Source organism: Euleptes europaea, chromosome 6 (genome assembly GCF_029931775.1).
Source record: "Euleptes europaea isolate rEulEur1 chromosome 6, rEulEur1.hap1, whole genome shotgun sequence".
In the NCBI taxonomy this organism is placed as follows: domain Eukaryota; kingdom Metazoa; phylum Chordata; class Lepidosauria; order Squamata; family Sphaerodactylidae; genus Euleptes; species Euleptes europaea.
Genome location: NC_079317.1, coordinates 57,470,515 through 57,491,249, shown reverse-complemented (window position 1 = coordinate 57,491,249; position 20,735 = coordinate 57,470,515). Strand labels below are relative to the sequence as shown.

The following is a 20,735-nucleotide window of genomic DNA, read 5'->3' as shown; positions in this document are numbered from 1 at the left end:
AAATGTTAAGAAAAATCAAAAGCTCATAGGAATGCTGTTTTCACAGGGGTAACCAGAGAAATGCAGAGGATAAGATCAAGATATGAATACTCAGAATCAGTTCTTTTCCTGGGGAGTTTGCTGTCAAAAGCAGAAAAGGACTGAAACAGGAACAAATTAATTACTGGCTGAGATGGGTAGGCAACATTACTAAGGATATTAAAGGGGTCAAGTTATTTTATAAGTTTAGCAGATTCTAACAGTAGGCATTGTAGTATGAGGTAAGGCATAACATCAAAAAGACAAGAAGTTAGGGACAGCAGCTATGTAAACAAGTATGTAAACAGGCTGTGAAGTCAACAGATTCAGTGCAATCAAGGGGGAATCTGTGAAGCCATTCATACAGGAAGAGATTTGGGGCATGACTGGGGAAAGACTGGAGCAATCCAGATCTTATTAAGTTGGGAAGAAGGCAGGACAGAAATGTATAAAAGGGGCACAATCTGTTCAAAATAGGTTTTTTTTAAAAACAAGCCACTAATCTTTCAGGTAGAAGAGAAGTCTCGCTCTAAACAAGCCTCTAGGAATGTTGCACTTTACCAAGGAGGTAGATCCAGAGTCTGCCTGATCACAGGCACATAAACAGTGAAATCACAGCAGTCCTCGATTCACAGTGTGGCAAAGGCACTTGGAAATGGGCCTTACAGCAGCGTTGGCCCCTTAGTGGTCCGGGGCAGAGAAGGAAAGAAGCACCTACTTTCGATTTCTAAGAGCTTCTTAGCAGATGATGTACTCCATGTTGAATTGATGCTTGGAGCAGGAGGGGGTGGAGTTGACGAACAATGGTTAATATAACTGGCGATAAGGAGAATCACTTCAACAATCTGCTCGAGGGGTGGGGAGAGAGAGGAAAGGGAAGGGAAGAAATATTCCAATAGCATTAGTTTTCCTGCATCTACTGTAAGATTATCTTTAAAGTAAAGCCATATAGTGGGTCAGATCAATAGGCCCATGTAGCCCAGTGTTGTCATTCCCAAGTGCCCGCTGCCCTTCAGTAACTCCAGCATTCCCTCCTCTGCTATCTGAAGTCCTTTAATCAGAGATACTAAGGCATGAAGCTAAGGAGGTCTTGTATAGGCACATCTTACTAACAGGCCCTTCCCAAAGAACTCGCTCCTATTCCAAGCATGAATGATTTACATACCACTTGTATTCTGGATATTTTGGGGGAATTTTTATACCCCACAGAGGAAGAACAGGCTGTTTATATGTAAGTGATGGAGTGCTCATCTGTGCAGCCATAATAGTGAGCTCCGCCCCTGCATGGAGCTGTGATTTGTAATGCTCTAGAGCAAGGCTTTTAGGTGTAAAATCCAACCCCCCAAGAGCCTGGACACCATCACACATGCCAAAAGGGAAGGAGTTGCAGCTGTCCATTATTCTGTCCATTGGCTGTAACAACAATAAACAATTGCTGTCCATTCAGTTCTTTCAAAAATAGCTGCCAGTTAAGAGTTTGTTCCTGTGGTGGAGAAGGAGGGTGGTCTGTGTGGATGTATAGATGACAAGTTAAAAGTGGGGAGGATTTTGCACCCTGAAATCTTCATTCTGGAATGTTCTGAATCAAGGTCCTACGCAGCGCAAGCAAGCTACGATGGAAGATAGGAAGAGAGTAGCCAATTCTATGGCCATCTTTTCAGATCTTTCATTACTGAAAACACAGGCTAAAGTTATTTATTCTGTGCTCATAATTTAGTTTAGATTTAAACAGGGTAAGCAGCGTTTATAGAGACACAAATATGCAATTAAAGCAAGCTTCTCCTGGCTAATTAATACCTTTCAAAATTAAAAAATCATTCATCACCTCAGGAAGATGGTCAATTTTGGATTATATCAGGAGGAAGCATTTCAAAGCTACTACTGTGTATTACTTGGTGTACTAAGGATATTCTCTATTCTTATTCAGAAAAGAAAACATGCCAGCAGAATGTCTGGATTCCATTTTCTAAGCATTACCACAAAAAGAAATGTTCTTACAATTTGCTTTATACTCACCATTGGAGCTGCCATTGCAAAAAGCAATTTTTCAGGGGCAGTTTTTCCAGAGCGCCTATCCTTCACTTCGCTGATTACAATCATAAAGTTATCATGGCAGCCTCCAAAGGTCAGCACAGAAGAGAATGCATAAGACAGTTTTAAGTGCTGCATGTAAACAAAGACAAGAGATTGGGGGAAGCAAATTGCTATGGAAGACATCCTCCACTCCCTCCATTACATGTTATCAGGCCTTGTCTATACAGCACATAGATCAGCACCAATGTCCTCCACCATACAGAATGTTGGAACTATACTTAGGAGATCTAAGCTTAGCACTTGTTTCTATGTTACTTTTTTCTACCCAGAGATCCACACTTGTGTTCGCAAAATTTTCCATTCTGGAAATGGAAAAGTGGTTTATACTATGGATTTCCAACATGAAATTTGGGTGAAAACTCTCACTTCTACAACCACTCCTATGTTATCTTATAAACATTTTTATTACAATCACATTGGTTTGTGCTCCCCTTTCCAGAAGCAGCATGAAATTCAATGTGGCCTTAATAGGATAAGCTTCCAACAGAAGAAAGATGGTCACTTTATAATAATCTGTTTATTCATAAAACACATAGATTAACATTAACACAAAATTAAACAGGAGTCTAGTGGCACCTTAATGACTAACAAGATTTTATTCCAGCATAAGTTTTTGTGGACTAGAAACCACATCTGCCACAAAAAGTTGATGCTGGAATGTCTTTAAAGTGCAGCTGGACTCCTGCTTATTTTTTGCTGCAATAGACTAACAGATTGAGCAGGCATTATGAGGCTGCAGAAGTATGTACGCAGGCAATGCTCATTCCAAAGTAATATCAATACAAGGGAATTTTTAAACAGTGCTTCCTTCTCCCTTCCAATTTACCTACTCTACCAGGCTGGGAAAAGTTAGTGTCATCCTCAAACCTGGCAGAAAGGTTTGACTTACATTCCAAGTTCTTCTAACAAACTGCAAGACTGTTCTTTTTCAGAGGTCTTTTGGTGGAAGGCAAAGCTGTGTTTAACTCTGAACTGGCTTTTAAATGTGTTTAATTGTGTATTGGTTTTAACTTGTTGGACGCTTACAGTGTCTGTCCTGCGGCTTTTGCGGTTTTGTTAGCTGCCTTAAGTTTGCAGAGATAAGGTTTTTTTTTTACAAATATTTCAAATAAATTAATGAATAAACAGCCTGTTAATGTCTGCTGTGCCCCTGCAACAACAACCAGGGCGTACCATACACCAAAGGGAGAGCCATTTCTTCACTTGGTTAATAACAACAGCATGACTCACAACATTGCATGGGCATCTTTGTATATCAGAATGGACCTTCATGAACAAAATTAAAAATATGGAAATCAGTCCTTATTCAGGAATAATTTTGGGCAAGTCTCTCTGTCTGAATTTCTTAACGCCCTCCTAAAATGTCATATGAGTGATGAAATCATATATATGCATAAAATCCAAGACTATGTTTTGGAGCAGTTAGATTTTACTAAATTGGAAGCTGGTTTTATCCATAAATAATAAAAACACACACACAGTGTCTCTCTAAAACCAGTCTCTTTGTTTAATCCCCACTATCTTTCCTGTAAAAGGAAACAAATGTGTTTTTTTAAGTTAAAAAACAAACACCAGTGGTTCTGCTCCTTATTCTGACTAAAGAAGGTAACTTAGATTTCAAACCTCTAAGATTGTTGAAAACGGCTTCTGCAAATAAGTGCTCGTATTCGTCTACTAGTATGTCTAGTATTTCTCACCATAGTGCCGTATTCCAGTATACTGATTCCATCTTCATTCACAGCTATCCACAATGGACAGTCTTCCAGGGGAAAAGGCAGGATAGGCTGAAGAAATAACAACGAAAACAACAACACACATCAATTCCTTTCTGATTTCATGCTGCTGCTACTCTCTGGAAATCCAGGCAACATTATCATCAATACTGCAACTCTGCTTCACTCCAGAGGGAAGCAGCCAATAATCAGGCGTACGTGTGGCAGTTTACGGTGTGGAAAATGTAAATTCTGATAAAGCCTTCAGTTTCTGCTCAGTCATGATTTCACTGGCTAGCCTTGGGCAATTCATAGTCTCCCCAGCTCTATTCCTAGTTTCAAAATGTGAATATTAATGAAATGATTTAAGAAAACGGAGATAAAGCCTCCTACATCCTAGAAAGAGCCTTGGCTACTTACCGTGAAGGCTTCTTCTGCTCAGAGGGACGAAGGGCATCTTCATTATGGGTGTTTCCTTTTCCTCTTATCTCGGGAGGCAGGAACCAAATATTTAAATGTTTCTGACCTCTGAGGGTAAACGCCCCCTTGTGATCAGTTAAAGACTTTCCGAGCCTTATATATTTAAGATAGACTGAAGAAACATGTTAGTTATAATTCTATACAAGAAATAAGTTCCTAATAAACATTAACGATGAACCTTTAGGATAACTATAAGTCATGAACCAACAAACAGCGTTTAACTTGAATTGAATGTCAACTGGAAGTTAGATGTAACCATGATTACCTGTAATTTTATTTTATTTGTTTTATTTATATTTTACTGACGTCTGGGCGGGCAAGATGCCCTTCGTCCCTCTGAGCAGAAGAAGCCTTCACGGTAAGTAGCCAAGGCTCTTTCTCGCTCAGAGGGAGAAGGGCATCTTCATTATGGGACATACAAGAGCTGTCCCCCGCCCTTGGGAGGGTTAGACGTCCTGAAGTATACTTTGCAGTACTCGTCTGCCTAAGGCGGCATCTGCTGACAAGTATAGATCTAATTTGTAGTGTCTCACAAATGTGGACACCGAGGACCAAGTTGCGGCCTTACATATCTCTTCCATAAAGCATGGCAGTCGAAGGCTGCTGAAGTAGCCGCACTTCTTCCCAAGTGGGCAGTAACGCCCGCAGGAGCAGGTAGGTTACTTATTCTATAAGCCTGTGTTATGTATAAGGTGATGGTCCTACTAATGGATGCCTTGGACATATGCTTGCCCTTGTCAGGTGGTGAGATATGAACGAATAAGGAGTCAGAGTTCCTAATAATTTTAGTAAGGTAAATGTAAACAGGTAGTGCCCTTCTTAGGTCTAGCTAGTGCCAGGCCTTCTCCTTAGGATTCTTGGGGTTAGTGCAGAAGATGTAAGCACTATGTCCTGCTCCCTGTGAAACTTGCAGCTACATTTTGTCCTATCTCAGTGATTGGTTCGAATGGTAGTTGTGTGAGTGCTGTCAAAGCTGTGTGCAGGCTCTAGTTGTGAACCTGTGTCTAACAGGAGGAGCTAAATAACTGACGCCCCTTAAAAAGGCTTTTATGTGATGGTGTTTGGTTAAGCGGTATCCAGATACCTTGGGTACTATGGTAGCTATAGATGCCAGTTGCCTTTGTAGAGTGCAGGTAGCTAGCCCTAAGCTCTGTCCCTCCTGATGGCTTCCTTGTTGTCAATATGGTAGTGACGGCCACCGGGCTATAACCTAGGGCTATAAGTCATCTCCTTTCAGTGCCCATGCGGTAAGTTTGTACCACCCTGGATTGGGATGGCATATTGGGTCTTGTAGAGGGAGATCTTGTCTGTCTGGAAGTCTCCAATGGTTCTGTATGGACATCTGAATTATAGATGGGAACCATGGTCGTCGCAGCCAATATGGAGCTATGAATCTGACTGATGCTTTTTGAAGTCGCACCTTTCTCAATACCCTTGGAGGGAGGGGGGAAACCCGTACAGTAGGTCGTGTGGCCCTGGTGACATTAAGAGGTCCATTTGTTCCGCCCCCTGTTGACGGTACATGGAATAGTACCTTGGCAGGTGGATGATGCTGGATGCAAACAGATGAATCTGTGGCGTGCCGAATCTCTGAGTAATAAGTTGAAAGACCTCTGGATGTAGAGACCATTCTGCCTCGCTGATGTCCTGTCTGCTGAGCCAGTCTGCTTGTATGCTGACTGTGCCCTGAATATGTTCCGCTGATTTTGATGAGAGGTTGGACTCGGCCCAAGGAAAAATGTAGTCGCTTCTGAGGATCGTCCTGATTTCTAGGGCACTGATGTGAAGATTCTGTTCTTGATGGTCCATGTTGCTTGAGCCATTGTCCCTTGAGTGTGGCTTCCCAACCTGATAGACACGCGTCCGTGAAGATTTGAATTGGTGTTGGACGGAGATACCAACTTCCTTTCGTCAAATTCTGAGACTGAAACCATCATACTAGTCTTGATCTGACTTCCTCGGTCAGGATGAGATTTCTGTCACTTCTTCCTTGGTATGTCTCTTTGGTACGGCCTTAAGAACCATTGAAGAGGTCTTGCTCGTAAGCGTGCCCCTTGAACTGCGGGAATGCATGCAGACATGTGACCCTTCAGTTTGGTCAGGGACATTAGAGAAGGCGACCAGGAATTAATCGCTTTCTTTGCTAGAGATGAAATGTTGTGGATTTTTGTCCACTGGAAGGTATAAGGAGTTTGTCAGTGTGTCTATGTCCATCCCCCATCTCTCTCAATCGTTGGGATGGAACTAAGTGGGTCTTTCTGAAGTTGATTATGACCCGTGTTCTGTTAACCTCTTCAGAACTCTCTCTGAATGATCTATGCTCTGCTAGTTTGAGCTTGCGCAAATCAGAATGTCGTCTGAGAAGGGTGCATTCTCACGCCCTCCTTGCGCAGAGATGTGACTGGTGTGTCCAGAACTTTGGTGAATACTCGAGGAGGGGCGATGATAACCCAAATCGTAAGGCCCTGAATTGGAAGAGGTGTCCCTTGTATGGGAACCGAAGGAAACAACAATGTGCCGGGTGTATTAGAATGTAAGAAAATGCTTTTCCCTGAGGACCTGTGTGACTGACTTTAGTGTCTCCATCCTGAAGCGCTTTAATGGGATAATCTGTTCAGAAACTTGAGGTCTAGGATGGCTTTCCATCCGCCGCCTTTGTTGGGAACAGTAAAGAATACTGAATAGACTCCCAATGTATGCTCTAGTGGTGAGACTGGCTCCATCACCTTGATGTCTAAGAGGCCTCTAAAGTTCTATGGTTTTTTTTTTTTTTTTTTTTTTTGGGTGGGGGAATGTTGGAGATATTACTAGTCGATGTGAAGGAGTGTAAGAAAAACTCTATCTGATAGCCTTGTGAGATAATGTTTGTGACCCAGAGGCCTGGTTGGGAGGTGACCACTGACGGTGTAATAGGCTGAGCCTGCCTTCCACTGACTGGTGGCTGGCGTCACTGTTTGGTTGGGCGGTCGGGTTTATCCCCTTTATTGCCCTGGAAGGTGGATGATTTTGGAGATTTATTGAATCGTCCTCCTTTACTAAAGGAGCTGCGATTCTGGTTCCGGTGGTTTCTAGGTTGATCAGGTCTGTATCTTTGAAGTATGTGGTATGCACGAAAGGACATAGAGGGAGTGATCCCTTGGATTCCTTGTGTAGAAACTTGTCTTTGGTCTCCACTGATATGGGGACCAAATTGTCTCCAAGCAAGGTCTTTCCCTGATACAGGAAGCCCATAATAACCAATTTTGATCTATATACTCCGCTTGCCAGGGGCGTACCCAGAGAGCCTTTCTGGCAGCTGAGGCTGTGGCTAGTGTTCTAGCTGCATATGACATGTTATCTAAGGAGGAATCAGCTAGAAAGAATACCACTCTCGAAAACATGGATGACATGGTATCTAAGGTAGAATCAGCTGGAAGGATACCACTCTCAAAAAAAAAAAAAAAAACATGGATGCCCTTCTGGCATCTGATGCTGCGGCTAGTGTCCTAGCTGCATATGGCATGGTATCGAAGTTCGAATCAGTTAGAAAGAATACCACTCTCAAAAAACATGGGTACTCCTGTAAAGGCGTTTCTTTCTTCCTGTGGAAAAAGTTGATATAACTTCCTAGTCCAAATTATTGCCGCTCTGTATACTAGGGCAGATGTGATAGAAGCGCTTGATAGTGAGTGCCAAGGCCTCTGAGCATTTATGCCTGCTAACTCTGCCTTCCTATCTGTAGGGTCCCTAATCATGGCAAGGCCATGTAACAAGGTTGAAGGAGTGAAGGCAGTGACAGGTGATTCTACTGAAGGCACTTTTAGAATTATAGAAGCACCGATAAACCAAATATAAAGGCTTCCTAGAGGCTGTGGAGCATTGTATGGGTGCCATTGGTTTCTCCCGCTCTGCTTTCAACAGAGTTAGAAATAATCAAGCGCTGGCACAAACCTATCTGGAGTCTTTTCTCCCACTCTGAGTCCTCTGAGAGATCAAGAGTAGCTAGGTTTTTATGCCAATGCAGAAGGAAATCTTCTGCGTTAAATACTATAGACAGTCTGGGTACCAATTGGCAATTTTGTGACCGTGAATTAGCTTTCAGCGCTGCTTAGGCTGGCCAGCACGTACTCTCTTGGTACTACTTGGACTGGTGATCGGCTCACCAGGATCTCAGACAGAGGTCTTCCACATCACCTACTACCAGAATTGGCCCTCTGCATGCCAATCCGACGCTCTGCCACTGAGCCACAGCCGTTCCCCTGCTTTGGCTGATATTCTGCCCTTTTAGCAATCAGATTACTGTTTGTGGTGCTGGAGGGTGTGATCCCTACGATCCCTGTATGGATGGGGCAGGATAAGGAGGTTGTACTGCCCTTAAGCCATCTGAGAAGGCGTTTTTAATCAGGGCGGAGAGCTCTGCTCTTACAGGAGTAAAACAGGCTGCATCTATGGGGGGGGGGGCGAAGTCACCTTACCGGCAGTCGATGTCTCCGTTGATGCTTCCCGTCCTTGAATAATAATAGGCGAGCCGCCTGAGGACGGAGCATTGTGAGGCAAAAAGGCGAGCCGCCAGCCTCCTTCATTTTCCCCGTTTGTGCAGTGTGGGAGAAGTGGCTATAGCCGCTGTGTTCTCCTGGCTGCTTCCCGCTGCTTCCCGTCCTTGAATAGCAATAGGCGAGCCGCCTAAGGACGGAGCACGGCGGGCGAGGCAAAAAGGCGAGCCGCCAGCCTCCTTCATTTCCCCCGTTCATGCTGTGTGGGAGGAGCGGCTACCGCAGCTGTTTTCTCCCGGCCGCTTTCTGTTGCGATCTGGCAGTCGCGTCTTTCAGGCGCGGCAGAGCAGTGTGCGTTTTGCAGCAGGCATTTGGCGCGCTTGTTAGCGGTCGAGCCAAGCCGTTTGTACTTGCCTGCGCCGTTCGTGCCGCTTTTGCCTTTCCCTTTTGAGTTTTGGTCCTCAGGTCACCAGAGTGACTGTCCGAGGGTTCATCTAATTGTAGTGGTAAGGCCACTAGCAGGCTAGGGTCTAAATTGGCAGGCGCTATATAGCTGTCCTGATGCCGATCCGCCATTTTTTTTTTTTTTTTTTTTGGCGGGAAAAGACCCTTCTGAGGAGAATAGGCAGAAAATTAAGACAGTAAATAGAATTGAGTAGTAGATTAGTTAGGTTAAGTTCAGGTTTGTTAAAATAAGAATATTTTTAGGTCTAATAAGTAAGGTTAAGGTTTCTCTATTATTTCTGTAGCAGAGAGCTGCTAGAAGGCTGCTCTCCCGTTCAAGGCAGGAAATAGAACTGATCACAAGGGGGCGTTTACCCTCAGAGGTCAGAAACATTTAAATATTTGGTTCCTGCCTCCCGAGATAAGAGGAAAAGGAAACACCCATAATGAAGATGCCCTTCTCCCTCTGAGCGAGAAGTGCTTGATTCAGTTAAGAAGCAGAATTGTTCAGGAGGAGATTTTTTTTTTAATAAAGGGAATAAGTTTCTAGTTTTAATATCTGTGAGAAATTTTAAGCACTTTCCATTGCACGCACTATTTTTTTTTTTGCGTTGTTTCTAATTTTGCAATCCAGCTTTACTGTACTGTTTATTCTACCTATTATGCTGTTTTTATTCTCCAATTTTTAGTCTTGCTTTTCTGGATTGTTTGTTTTATTATACTGTTGTTCTTGCATTGATCTCTAATTTTGTAACCCAGTTTTAATGACATTATGTGTTAATTTTTTAAAAAAGTTTTATAATTTGCCTTGAGTCCAGTGAGAAAGACAGACTATAAATGAAAATTATTAAGACATAATGCAAGAGTCAAAGCTAAGAGAAGAACTTGGACAAACGTTTCTTTAATAAACTTTTTTAAAGGTTTGCTCTATTGCTAGCAATTTTCATTACCATTTCTAAAGGTATTTATGATGACCTAGCGTCCCCTAGTGGTTGGAAGAACACATGCTTAACAGTTTGAAAACTACATAACAAAAGCTAAAGTGAGAAGACTGCTATCCCCTTTTAAAAATCAGTATTCATTCTAGAAGAGATATTCTGTGGTACAAGAGTGATTGTGCAACTAAATACCCAAAATTACCTTAGCAGTAAAGAGTTTGGCTCCAAAGAGGGGCCATTTCCGAGCCACAGTCAAAAAGATCCGGACACATTCTGGAGAAGAACACCCCTGCAGCACCATCCACTTGGCAGCCAATTGGTCAGCCAGCTGCCTGTGGGAAGAATATCACAGCTTCTTCAAATTTGGCTAGTACAAAACAGCTGTGTTAACATTGTATCTTTAATAACAGATTCACCATCTCAGATCTTTGCTTACATCCCAATGATCAGATTTCACAAGCCAATAATTTTAGTTAAAAGTTCAACAAAGTGGATCAGATTTTGGGAATGTTATTCTTGGATGTGACATTCACAAATTAATAAGCGCCTGCTTTTTTTCCATGTAAAGGTATGACATTCAGAAGTGGCTTAACGAGAAGCAACATGAATTTTATTCTACAGCCCAGGTGGTACAATTTGATGCTGTGGTCTTGTCTGTTTTTTATTGGCTGCAAGCATCTGTTTTATAGTGGCCTATATATAATTAATAATCAGAGCTGACTTGATAGGGACACTCACTAATCCCTACCTGTCCTAATTACCCCGCTCTCCAACCACCTTCATTTTAAAGAGGAAGCAATATTTCCTTTTCTCCTTTCACTATTCATCTATGTAAAACTGCTGGGAGAAGTCATCCAGAGATCTGGGCTGAGTTGCCACCAATACACAGAGGACACTCAGCTCTGTTTCGCGCTACCAACAGATCCCAGGGATGCTGCGGAAACCATGAACAGGTGCCTGGAGGCAGTTTTGGAATGCATGAGGGCTAACACGCTAAAACTTAACCCCAACAAAATGGAGGTGCTACTGATAGAGGAGGATCTGGTCCAGGAAATAGGTTATCCCTTGTTCTGAATGAGGTTGCACTCCCCCTAAAGGAGCAGGTTCATAGCTGGGGGGCACCTCTGGACCCAGGCCTCCGGTTGGATAAACAGGTAGCAGTGGGATGCCTTTCACCAACTTTGTCTGGTAAGTCAGCTGTAGCCTTTCTTGCAGAGAAGATCTTGCCTCTGCATGCCCTGGTAACATCTGGATTAGATTACTGCTGTGCACTCTGTGTGGGGCTGCCCTTGAAGATGGTCTGGAAGCTACCATTGGTACAGAATGCTGTGGCAGAGTATTGACTGGAGCGGGTTGTAAGCACCATATCACTCCAGTCTTGTTCCACCTACACTCGCTTCCAATTTGCTTCTGGGCTCAATTCAAGTGCCGGTATTGACCTTTAAAGTCCTGTATGGCCTGGGACCAACATGCCTTCTCCCATATGAACCTACCCATACACTCTGGTCATTTTCAGAGGTCCTGCTTCAGTTGCCCTCGCCATCTGAAGCTAGACAGGTGGCATACCCAGGAAGAGCCTTCTGGTCATGGAACCAAAACTTTGGAACTCCCTCCCCAAGGAGATTCGTCTGTCTCCCTCTATCGGTGTCTTTCGCTTGCAGGTGAAGTGTTGGAGTGTATAGGAGAGTGTTCCCCCCATTTTAATGTATATTAAAAGTGGGTTATACAGCATTTTATTTTCAGTACAAACCTTCACATCACAGAATACAAGCAGGTACATTTAGTCTCTTACTTTATCTGCTCAGCAGTAACCTGGTGCTTGTAACGCTTGGGATAGAATTTGTCTAGTACCAGCTGGAGAAGATGCTGCATTTTGGAATGTGATGACCCCCCAGGGCTCAATGGTACTGGCCGATCCAAATCTCCATAATCCACCTAGGAGTAAAGATAAGGTAAAATGGGGATTAAAGAGACTGGCTTTGCATCAGCAGTACGTATTTTGTGGAAAGTGAGTGGTAACAGTGACTGTACCTGTAATCCTCAAAGCACTTTACTGGGAGTAAGCCCCATTGCATAGAGTAGGATTCTGAGTAGACCGGCTAAGGACTGTTACCTATGAGAAAGAGGCTTCCTGTAGTCTGTTTATTTTATTTATACTTTGTTTATCTTGGACACATGGAGGCTCAAGGCAGCTTGTGTGTGTTAAGTACTGTCAAGTCGCTTCCGACTTATGGTGACCCTATGAATAAAGTCCTCCAAAACGTCCTATCATTAACAGCCTTGCCCAAGTCTTGCAAACTGAGGGCTGTGGCTTCCTTGATAGTCAATCCATCTCATGTTGGGTCTTCCTCTTTTCCTGCTGCCTTCAACTTTTCCTAGCATTATTGCTTTTCCAGTGACTTTTGTCTTCTCATAATGTGACCAAAGTACAATAGCCACAGTTTAGTCATTTTAACCTCTAGGGAGAGTGCATGCTTGATTTGATCTAGAACCTACTTATTTGTCTTTTTGATGGTCTACTATGTCCATAAAACTCTCCTCCAACACCACATATCAAATGAATCAATTTTCTTCTTGTCAGTTTTCTTCATTGGCCAACTTTCACACCCATACACACTGATGGGGAATATTATAGCATGAATTATCTTGATCATGGTCACCATCCTTACATTTAAGAATCTTTTCTAGGCTAAACTGGCCACTATTACAAAAGGCCAGATTGAGCTGCTAGTGTATCTACTCTAACCAACCCAAGAGGTAAGATTGCCAGGTCTTCTGCTATGGCATGAGATCCCCCATGTCTCCCCCAAATCTCCTGTTGGGTGCCAGTCGCTGGCTGGCAACCCTACTAAGGGGATCCTAATTTTATTTCATCAGGCAGTAGAATACTGGCTGCTCATGGGGTGTCTCTCCTTTCCCTTCTGTTAATACAAAGAGGAACTAAAGCTGGCTTTGGAAAGTGAGGTTATTCCTCCATTCTAAACTTAGGGTTGCCAACTCCGGGCTGGGAAATTCCTGGAGATTTGGGGGCAAGGCCTGGGGGTATAATGCCACAGAGCCTCCCCTTTAAAGCAACCATTTTCTCCAGGGGAATTGATCTCTATGGGCTGGAAATCAGATGTATTCCCAGGAGATCTCCAGGCCTCACCTGGAGTTTGGCAACCTAGGAGGACAGGGGTTAGGGACGGGAAGGACTTCAGTGAAGTGCAATGCCAAAGTGTCCACTCTCGAAAGCAGGCCACTTTTTCCAGGCAAACTGATCTCTGCAGTTTGGGCTCAGCTGCCTGAACAGCTCTCAGAAATGCCACCAGAAAAAAATTCAACACCAAAACTTATACACGTTAAACAATATCAACACAAACCCCTCTGAAATAATTAGGGTTGGCAGCTATGGGTTGAGAAATACTTGGAGATTTGGGGAGTGGAGCCTGAGGAGGGTGAGTTGGCCGGAAGGATTTCAATGGGGTATAATGCCACAGAGTCCACCTTCCAAAGCGGCCATTTTCTCCAGGTGAACTGATCTCTGTCGCCTGGAGATTGTAATCCCAGGAGATCTCCAGCCACCACCTGGAGGATAGCCACCCTAAAAACAGAAGCATTTCCCATGCCCTTCTCAAGGGCTTGACACATGGCTTTCTGTCACACAACAGCCCTGATGTGATGTAGGAAAGACCTGTCTAGTAACAGAGGCCAAGTTCACATGCCACAAGGAAGGGATAGTCAACAAGGAATGGTAGATGGACCTAAGAGGGTGCACAGGTTCATTCCAGGAGAGGCAGTCCTTCAGCACAAGGACTTGGCTGCTCACCTGGGCCATCAGAGCTGCCATTTCCAGAGCCAGCTCCTTATTGACGGGGAACCTCCCACTGGCTATTTCACCACTAATCTGGAAAGCCAGCAGCAAGCGCTCTCGGTCTGTTTCACCCTTTGCTTGACATCGAAAGTACAGTCTAGATGAGAGAAAAAGGTCAAGTACTAGTATATAGCACAGCATCTGATCTGAGTTAAAAACTTGGATAGATAGTTTCAGCTTATACAACTAATTGCACAAGGAAAATGATTCAGAGCACAGGAGCTTGGGAAGTTCTCCTGCATAGGCCTTATTAAAATGAAGAGGAGCCACACAAGAGCATACAAATGCCCTTTTACAGCTTGGATTAACTGCAAAGGAGCTTTTGCAGGAAACATTCCTTGGGGAGTGTGCTCTGAGACTTTAAAATTTGGCAGCCAGAACTCATGTCCTCCATATACAAAGAAAGCACAAATGGACGTATAGCCTGCGAGAGATCAAAAATGTATTAGCTGATCCACAGCTTCTCCAGCAGAATCTAACAGATTAGCCCCACCAAACAGAACAATGGACTCCCCAGGGCTGAATGGAGACATAGGATTTTCATCTCACTACAGAGGCAAATTTTTTGCCCCTAAGCATTTCTCAAGCTGATTACATTTGCAACAACCCTCCCACCTTCAGACTGGGATAGAAGGACTGAGGGATCTCCATTCCTACTTGTACCTGACAAAGGAAGCTTTGACTCTCAAAAGCTCCTACCCCCAAAATCCTGTTGGTGTCTAAAATGCTACTAGAGGAACACACATGAACACATGAAGCTGACTTATACTGAATCAGACCCTTGGTCCATCAAGGTCAATATTGTCTTCTCAGATGGGAAGTGGCTCTCCAAGGTCTCAGGCAGAGGTCTTTCACATCACCTACTTGCCTAGTCCCTTTAAATGGAGATGCCAGGGATTGAACCTGGAACCTATAAAGCCCCACTGATATCAGTGGGTCAGGATTTAAGCATATGCTTAAATCTAATCTAAATCAGTGATGCTTCCATGCTCAACTATGGCTGGATTGTCCCCCTGCAATTTCAAGTCCAGTTGTTTAATTCACAAATGTTTGCAAGGAAATGCATGGCAGAAAACGTGCCCCCCCCCATGTCAATTTTGGTCTTTGTTGTTGAACAAGTATAAACCCAGGACTTAATGGATAACTTTATGCTATATAAAACATAAGAGTTTATAATCAGATGGATAATCAGTGGACAGTACCTGTTTTTGTATGTTAGCTTCACTATTCTTGTGCCACCTTCATACTTCCCAGGATTTAACTCTTTTAAAGCTTGCTCCCACTTTGAAATGACATCACAGATCTTAAAAAAATATGGAAGAGATGGTTGCCAGGAAATAGAAGCACATATAGAAAAGGAACAAGAAGATATTGTGGGCTGGCCTCAGTTCAATACATCTGGACATGGATTCTTATAGAAAATAAAAACAGAGTTTCACCTACCTGTAACTGTTGTTCATCTGGTGGATCTTCTATGCAGGCACACATTGGGGACTGCGCAGGCCAGCCACGGATAAGATTTGTCAGCTTCTAGCAAAATCTTGACAAAGTGCTTCCCCTCCCCTTGGGGCATGCAATCTTCCCGCCCACCGGTCACATGACCCAAGGGGGAGGGAGCACTCTTCCCTCCAGTTCTCCAACCTGCCGCCACGGAACCAACCACTGGTCTAGCGGAAAGGTCCCACAGCGGGGAAGGAGGGAGGGATGTGTGCCTGCATAGAAGATCTACCAGATGAACAACAGTTACAGGTAAGTGAAACTCTGTTTTTCATCTGCGTGGCTTCTATGCAGTCCCACATTGGGAGAGTAGCGAGCTCGCTTACCAGGACGGTGGGTGTGGGACAGTCACCGAAATAAAGACTGCAGTACGGCACGTCTTACGGCTGCATCTCTCGCTGAGTCCACATCCATAGCGTAGTGTTTCATAAATGTGAAGGGCATGGACCAGGTGGCAGCCTTAAAGATGTCCCGGAGATCTATCTTGGAAGAAAAGGCGATGGAAGCCGCATACTCTCTGGTAGAGTGTGCTTTAATCATAGGAGGGCATTCTTGGTGAGCAAGATCATAGGCCAGTTTAATGGTTGACGTGATCCACCTCGAGAGGGTTTGAGGAGACGCACAATGACCTTTACGGTGTCCCCCGAAGCAAACAAAAAGGTTATCGTACTTGCAAAAGTTCTGAGACCTCTTAATGTAAAAAAGGAGGGCTCTTCGGACATCAAGGGAGTGTAGCACTCTATCAGCATCTGATGATGGGTGAGGTAAAAAAACAGGGACAATGTCCCTTGTAAGGTGGAAGGCCGATACGACCTTAGGTAAAAAGGATCTTTGGCTTCAGTACCACCCTATCCGAGTGGAACTTAGTATAAGGAGGGGAATGTGAGAGCGCCGATAAGTCGCTTACCCTCCTTGCCGAGGTGATTGCGACCAAAAAGGCCGCCTTAAATGAAAGTAGAGCCAGTTCGCAGGTGGCTAACGGCTCAAATGGAGGTTTCATGAGCTGTGAGAGGACTAAGGAGAGACTCCACTGAGGAACGGGAGGAGTGACAGGAGGATATGAATTACTGAGACCTCTCAAAAACATTTTGGAAAGGGGATGAGAAAAAACTGAAAAGGAGTCGATATCCGGGTGAAAAGCTGAAATAGCGGCTAAATAAACTTTAATGGATGAATTAGATAAACCTTCATCTTTTAGGGTTAACAGATAATCAAACACAGTAGATATCGGGCAAGTAATTGGCGAAACATCTTTGACCTTAGCCCAATTAGAAAAATGTCTCAATTTAGCGTCATAGGACCGCTGTTTGGAGGACTTCAAGGAGTGTAGTAAAACCTTAGCTACCCTGTCAGACCACTGCCCTGGGGCCGCACCCTCCAGGCAGCGAGTTGTAGGTCTGGGGGGGAGTGGGAGGGATCCTTCGGAAGAAGCATGTAGTTCCCTTGCGCAAGTGACATGAGCACTGTGAACCATGACCTCCTGGGCCAAAACGGAGTGACAATGATGGCATCTGTCTTGTCGTGGTTCAATTTGGCCAGGACCTTGTGAAGTAGAGGGAATGGGGGAATGAGATAAAAGAGATCCCCGTTCCAAATTGCTTGAAAGGCATCCCCCAGTGAGCCCGGGCTGGCTCCCGCCCTCGAATAAAACCTGTGACACACGGAGTTGAGGTGTGTGGCAAAGAGGTCTATTTGCGGGTAACCCCACTGTCAGAATATTTGGTGGAGACAGTCGTTGCTTAAGTTGAGCTCGTGCGTTTGATTGGGAAGGTGTTGCTCTTGCCTGCGATGTGAATCACTATGAGAGTAGCGTGGTGAGTTATGGCCCATTCCCAAATGTCGCTAGCCTCTTTGGAGAGCGAAACGGACCCTGTGCCGCCCTGCTTGTTTATATAATACTGGGCGGTGGAGCTGTCTGTAGCGATCTGAATGTGATGTCCGTCCAGGTGCCCTGTGAATGAAGACAGAGCGAGACGGATGGCACGAAGTTCTTGTGTGGCCAACTCCGACTGAGATGGACCCACGATTAACCAATCGTCAAGGTAGGGAAATATTACAGAACCCTTCAGGGCAAGGTGAGCTACCACAACCGCAAGGCACTTTGTAAAGGTGGTAACATTTTCCGTTACATTCAAATCTCAGGTATTGGCGACACTCTGTGTGAATCGCGATGTGGAAGTAAGCATCGCGGAGATCTAACACTATGAACTACATATGCCTGTCCAGGAGGAGAAGCACTTCCGGGAGCGAGAGCATACGGAATTTTCTGGTCCTAATAAAGGCATTAAGGTCCTGGAGATCCAGGATAGGGTGCTTCCCCCCTTTTTATCCACAAGAAAAAAGCAGGAGTAGGAGTAAAACCCGTGGTTCTGGTCAGAAGATGGAACCTCTGCAATAGCCCCCTTGGGGAGTAGACTGTCAACCTCTTGTACATGTAGGTCAGGGGCTGGTGTTGGAGAGCGGCCCAACCGTCTATATGGAGGTAACATATCAAACTCTATGAAGTAACCGACATTTATTATTTTAAGAACCCAGACATCGTTGGTAATCAAAAACCAAGCATGGAAGAAAGCAGACAGGCTATCAAGAAAACAAACAGACACATCTAGTCATGCCTGTTTTGGCTTGTTAAAACGGGCCGGAGACCCTCTGGGGCCTTTTTGGACCCTAGGTTTGTTTTGGAACTTCCTTTCGTTTTGAGGGCAAGGAAAGAATGGGCGAAATGACGGTTGTGTAAAAGAACCCTGAAAACGGTATGGGCGGGAAGGCTGGTTGGCTTGCCAGCCAAAGTAACGCCGCTTAAAGTCGGGCGCCTGAGGGGTAATCCCTAGGGACTTGGCATTTGTTTTATTCTTTTTCAAGCGATGCAGGAAGGTATCCATTTAGTTGCTGAATAAGGACATCCCTTCAAACGGAAGGTCCTCGATACGTGATCTAGTATCATAGGGGAGCGCAGATTGACGTAGCCAAGCATGTCTGCGCATAACTATGGTGGACACAATGGCTTTACTGGACGAATCCGCCACGTGGCGTGCCGCCGTGAGCTGCTGTCTTGCTAAAGACATGCCTTCTGACTGAATGGCTACCGCCGAAGGACGCTGGTCATCAGGAAGGACGGAAATTTGAGGAGATACGTGATCCCAAAGGGAGTATTGATATCTGACCATGACAGCAAAGAAGTTGGAAATGCGGAGGACTACCGCACTAGAAGTGTAAATTTTTCTAGCAAGGGTATCCAGTTTACGACCCTCTCTATCCTGCGGAGAGGAATGTGCTCCTGACCTATATTTACCAGGCAAGGCCTCCACTATGACGGAATTAGGTGGGGAGTGCTGATAAAGGAACTCTCCACCTTCCCTGCGAATCTTATAGAGATTCTCTACTCTTTTGGTGGACGAGGGGACTGAGGCAGGCTTAGCCCAGTTGGTACGGACCACTTCGATAATGCTTTTTATCATGGGGAGGGCCACAGGGCCTACATCAGGGCTATGGAGGATATCCATAACATCATCTATCGGACCGGAATCCTCCGGTTTAAACTCAATTTTAAGAGCCTTCACCATGAGGATTAGTTGTTCCGCGTATAAACGAACATCTCCTGTAGGAGAAACCGTTTTAGAGTCCCCGACAGTGTCCTCGGGTGAGGGAACTGAAGCGCGGCATTCCTCATCCTCATCTGAACCAGGAGAGAAGGAGGCGTCATACTCGGAATGATCAGTGTCCCTTGACATGGAAGGAGACCTGGATAGAGGAGGCTTGCAAAGCAGCACTTGCCTTGGACGGACAGAATCTTTGGATAGGTCATCAGGATGGCGAGACGGCACGTGTCGACGCCAACGAGAGCCCCTGGAAGGCAAACGTGAACGGGAGCGACAGTGAAGACGACGGTCGACCGAAGAACCCGAGTAAACTGATGGAGTCGGGTATATGCGTCGAGAAACATCCCGGCGCCAACGGGAGGGAGACCGGCTCCTAGAGGAGGAATGGTGCCTCCGAATGACAGGACTGCGTGAACGAAGTGAACGGCTATGTCTGGTGATTAACTGCTTGGATGATGAACGACGAGTGTGAACATCTGGACCATGTCAGCGAAGTGAACGGGTATGTCCGGAGATTGACTGTTTGGATGAATATCGGCGAGATTGGGAGCGGTGAGAAGTAGATCGGCGCCAACGATGAACGGATCGGCTTCGACGATAGGATTGGCTCCGATGAGACGAATGGCTCCGACACGAGGATCGGCTCCGACAACGGGATCGGCTCCGACGAGAAGAACGGCTCCGATGATTAGATTGGCTCCGACAAGAGGATGACCGGGTTCTGCGGAAGACGGATCAACTCCAACGGGCGGAACGACGTCGAGAAGAGGATCTGCTCTGACGGGTAGGGCGGCAACAGCGTGGAGTAGACCGACGCTGACTGGATCTGGACGAAGCCGGACTTCGAGAATGGCGTCGAGAAGTCAATCGACGCCGAGGCCATTGACCAGGTTCGAGATGGAACGAACCTTTCGGCGACTCTATTTGGGTCTTTTCGACTGACCGTTGAGAGTCTCGTTGGGTGCTCACAGGAGGGGGTGGCTGAACGGCACCTTCCTGGAGCTCTGCAGATTCTGCCTGAGACCCCTTATCGCCAGGCTGTGGGGACTTTGTAAGCACCGGAGGCACGTCTTTGTAGAGATGAAGGAGGTGTTGTTTGAACTCAGCCGAGTCTTCCTGGGCCCTGCTCGGACACGGAACCAAGGGGGTAGCCAGGGAATGAGGAGGCGAATCCTCGATAGTAATGGGCTGCTGCACAGCTACTTCGGAGGCGAGCGACGCCAAGGGATGAGACGACTTGGCCTGAGATCGGCGTCAAGGAGATGTCGAGGGTGATCGGCATCGAAGAGACTTCAGCGAACACGAAGGCGATCGGCGCCAAGGTGATCTGGAGCAGGAAGCATGGCACGAAGAGCCACGGCCACAGCCATCTTGGGAATCCGGAGCAGTAAACTTTGCCGGACGAACAATGACCGACGAGGGCTTCTTAGAAGGGCCACCCCTCTTGGATTTTTTTGTTGGGGGTCCCGCTTCAGACTGTGGCTTACAGGTTGAAGTACCAGGCTCAGCAGATTGACCCTGCGGACGCAGAGACTCTTTGTAGAGGTGAGAGAGCAGGCGAGTCGACCGAACCCTCAGGGCCTTGTTGATGAGTTTGGAGCAACTTTTGCAAGTTGCAGGAATGTGGC

At 45.4% G+C, this 20,735-nt stretch overlaps 1 protein-coding gene across 1 annotated transcript in view; it reads right to left on the bottom strand.

Annotated features, from left to right (window-relative positions):
• Window positions 1-680: 680 nt before the first annotated feature.
• The window catches only part of PLEKHH1 (pleckstrin homology, MyTH4 and FERM domain containing H1), a 69,126-nt gene continuing 49,071 nt past the window's right edge, over window positions 681-20,735 (bottom strand). Inside the window, exons 22-28 of the mRNA XM_056851138.1 lie at window positions 15,214-15,314; window positions 13,967-14,108; window positions 11,951-12,093; window positions 10,361-10,490; window positions 3,810-3,896; window positions 2,035-2,181; window positions 681-863 (exon numbers count right to left, since the gene is read on the bottom strand). Coding sequence (XP_056707116.1) covers window positions 681-863; window positions 2,035-2,181; window positions 3,810-3,896; window positions 10,361-10,490; window positions 11,951-12,093; window positions 13,967-14,108; window positions 15,214-15,314 — 933 coding nt within the window. The remainder of the gene's footprint in view (window positions 864-2,034; window positions 2,182-3,809; window positions 3,897-10,360; window positions 10,491-11,950; window positions 12,094-13,966; window positions 14,109-15,213; window positions 15,315-20,735) is intronic.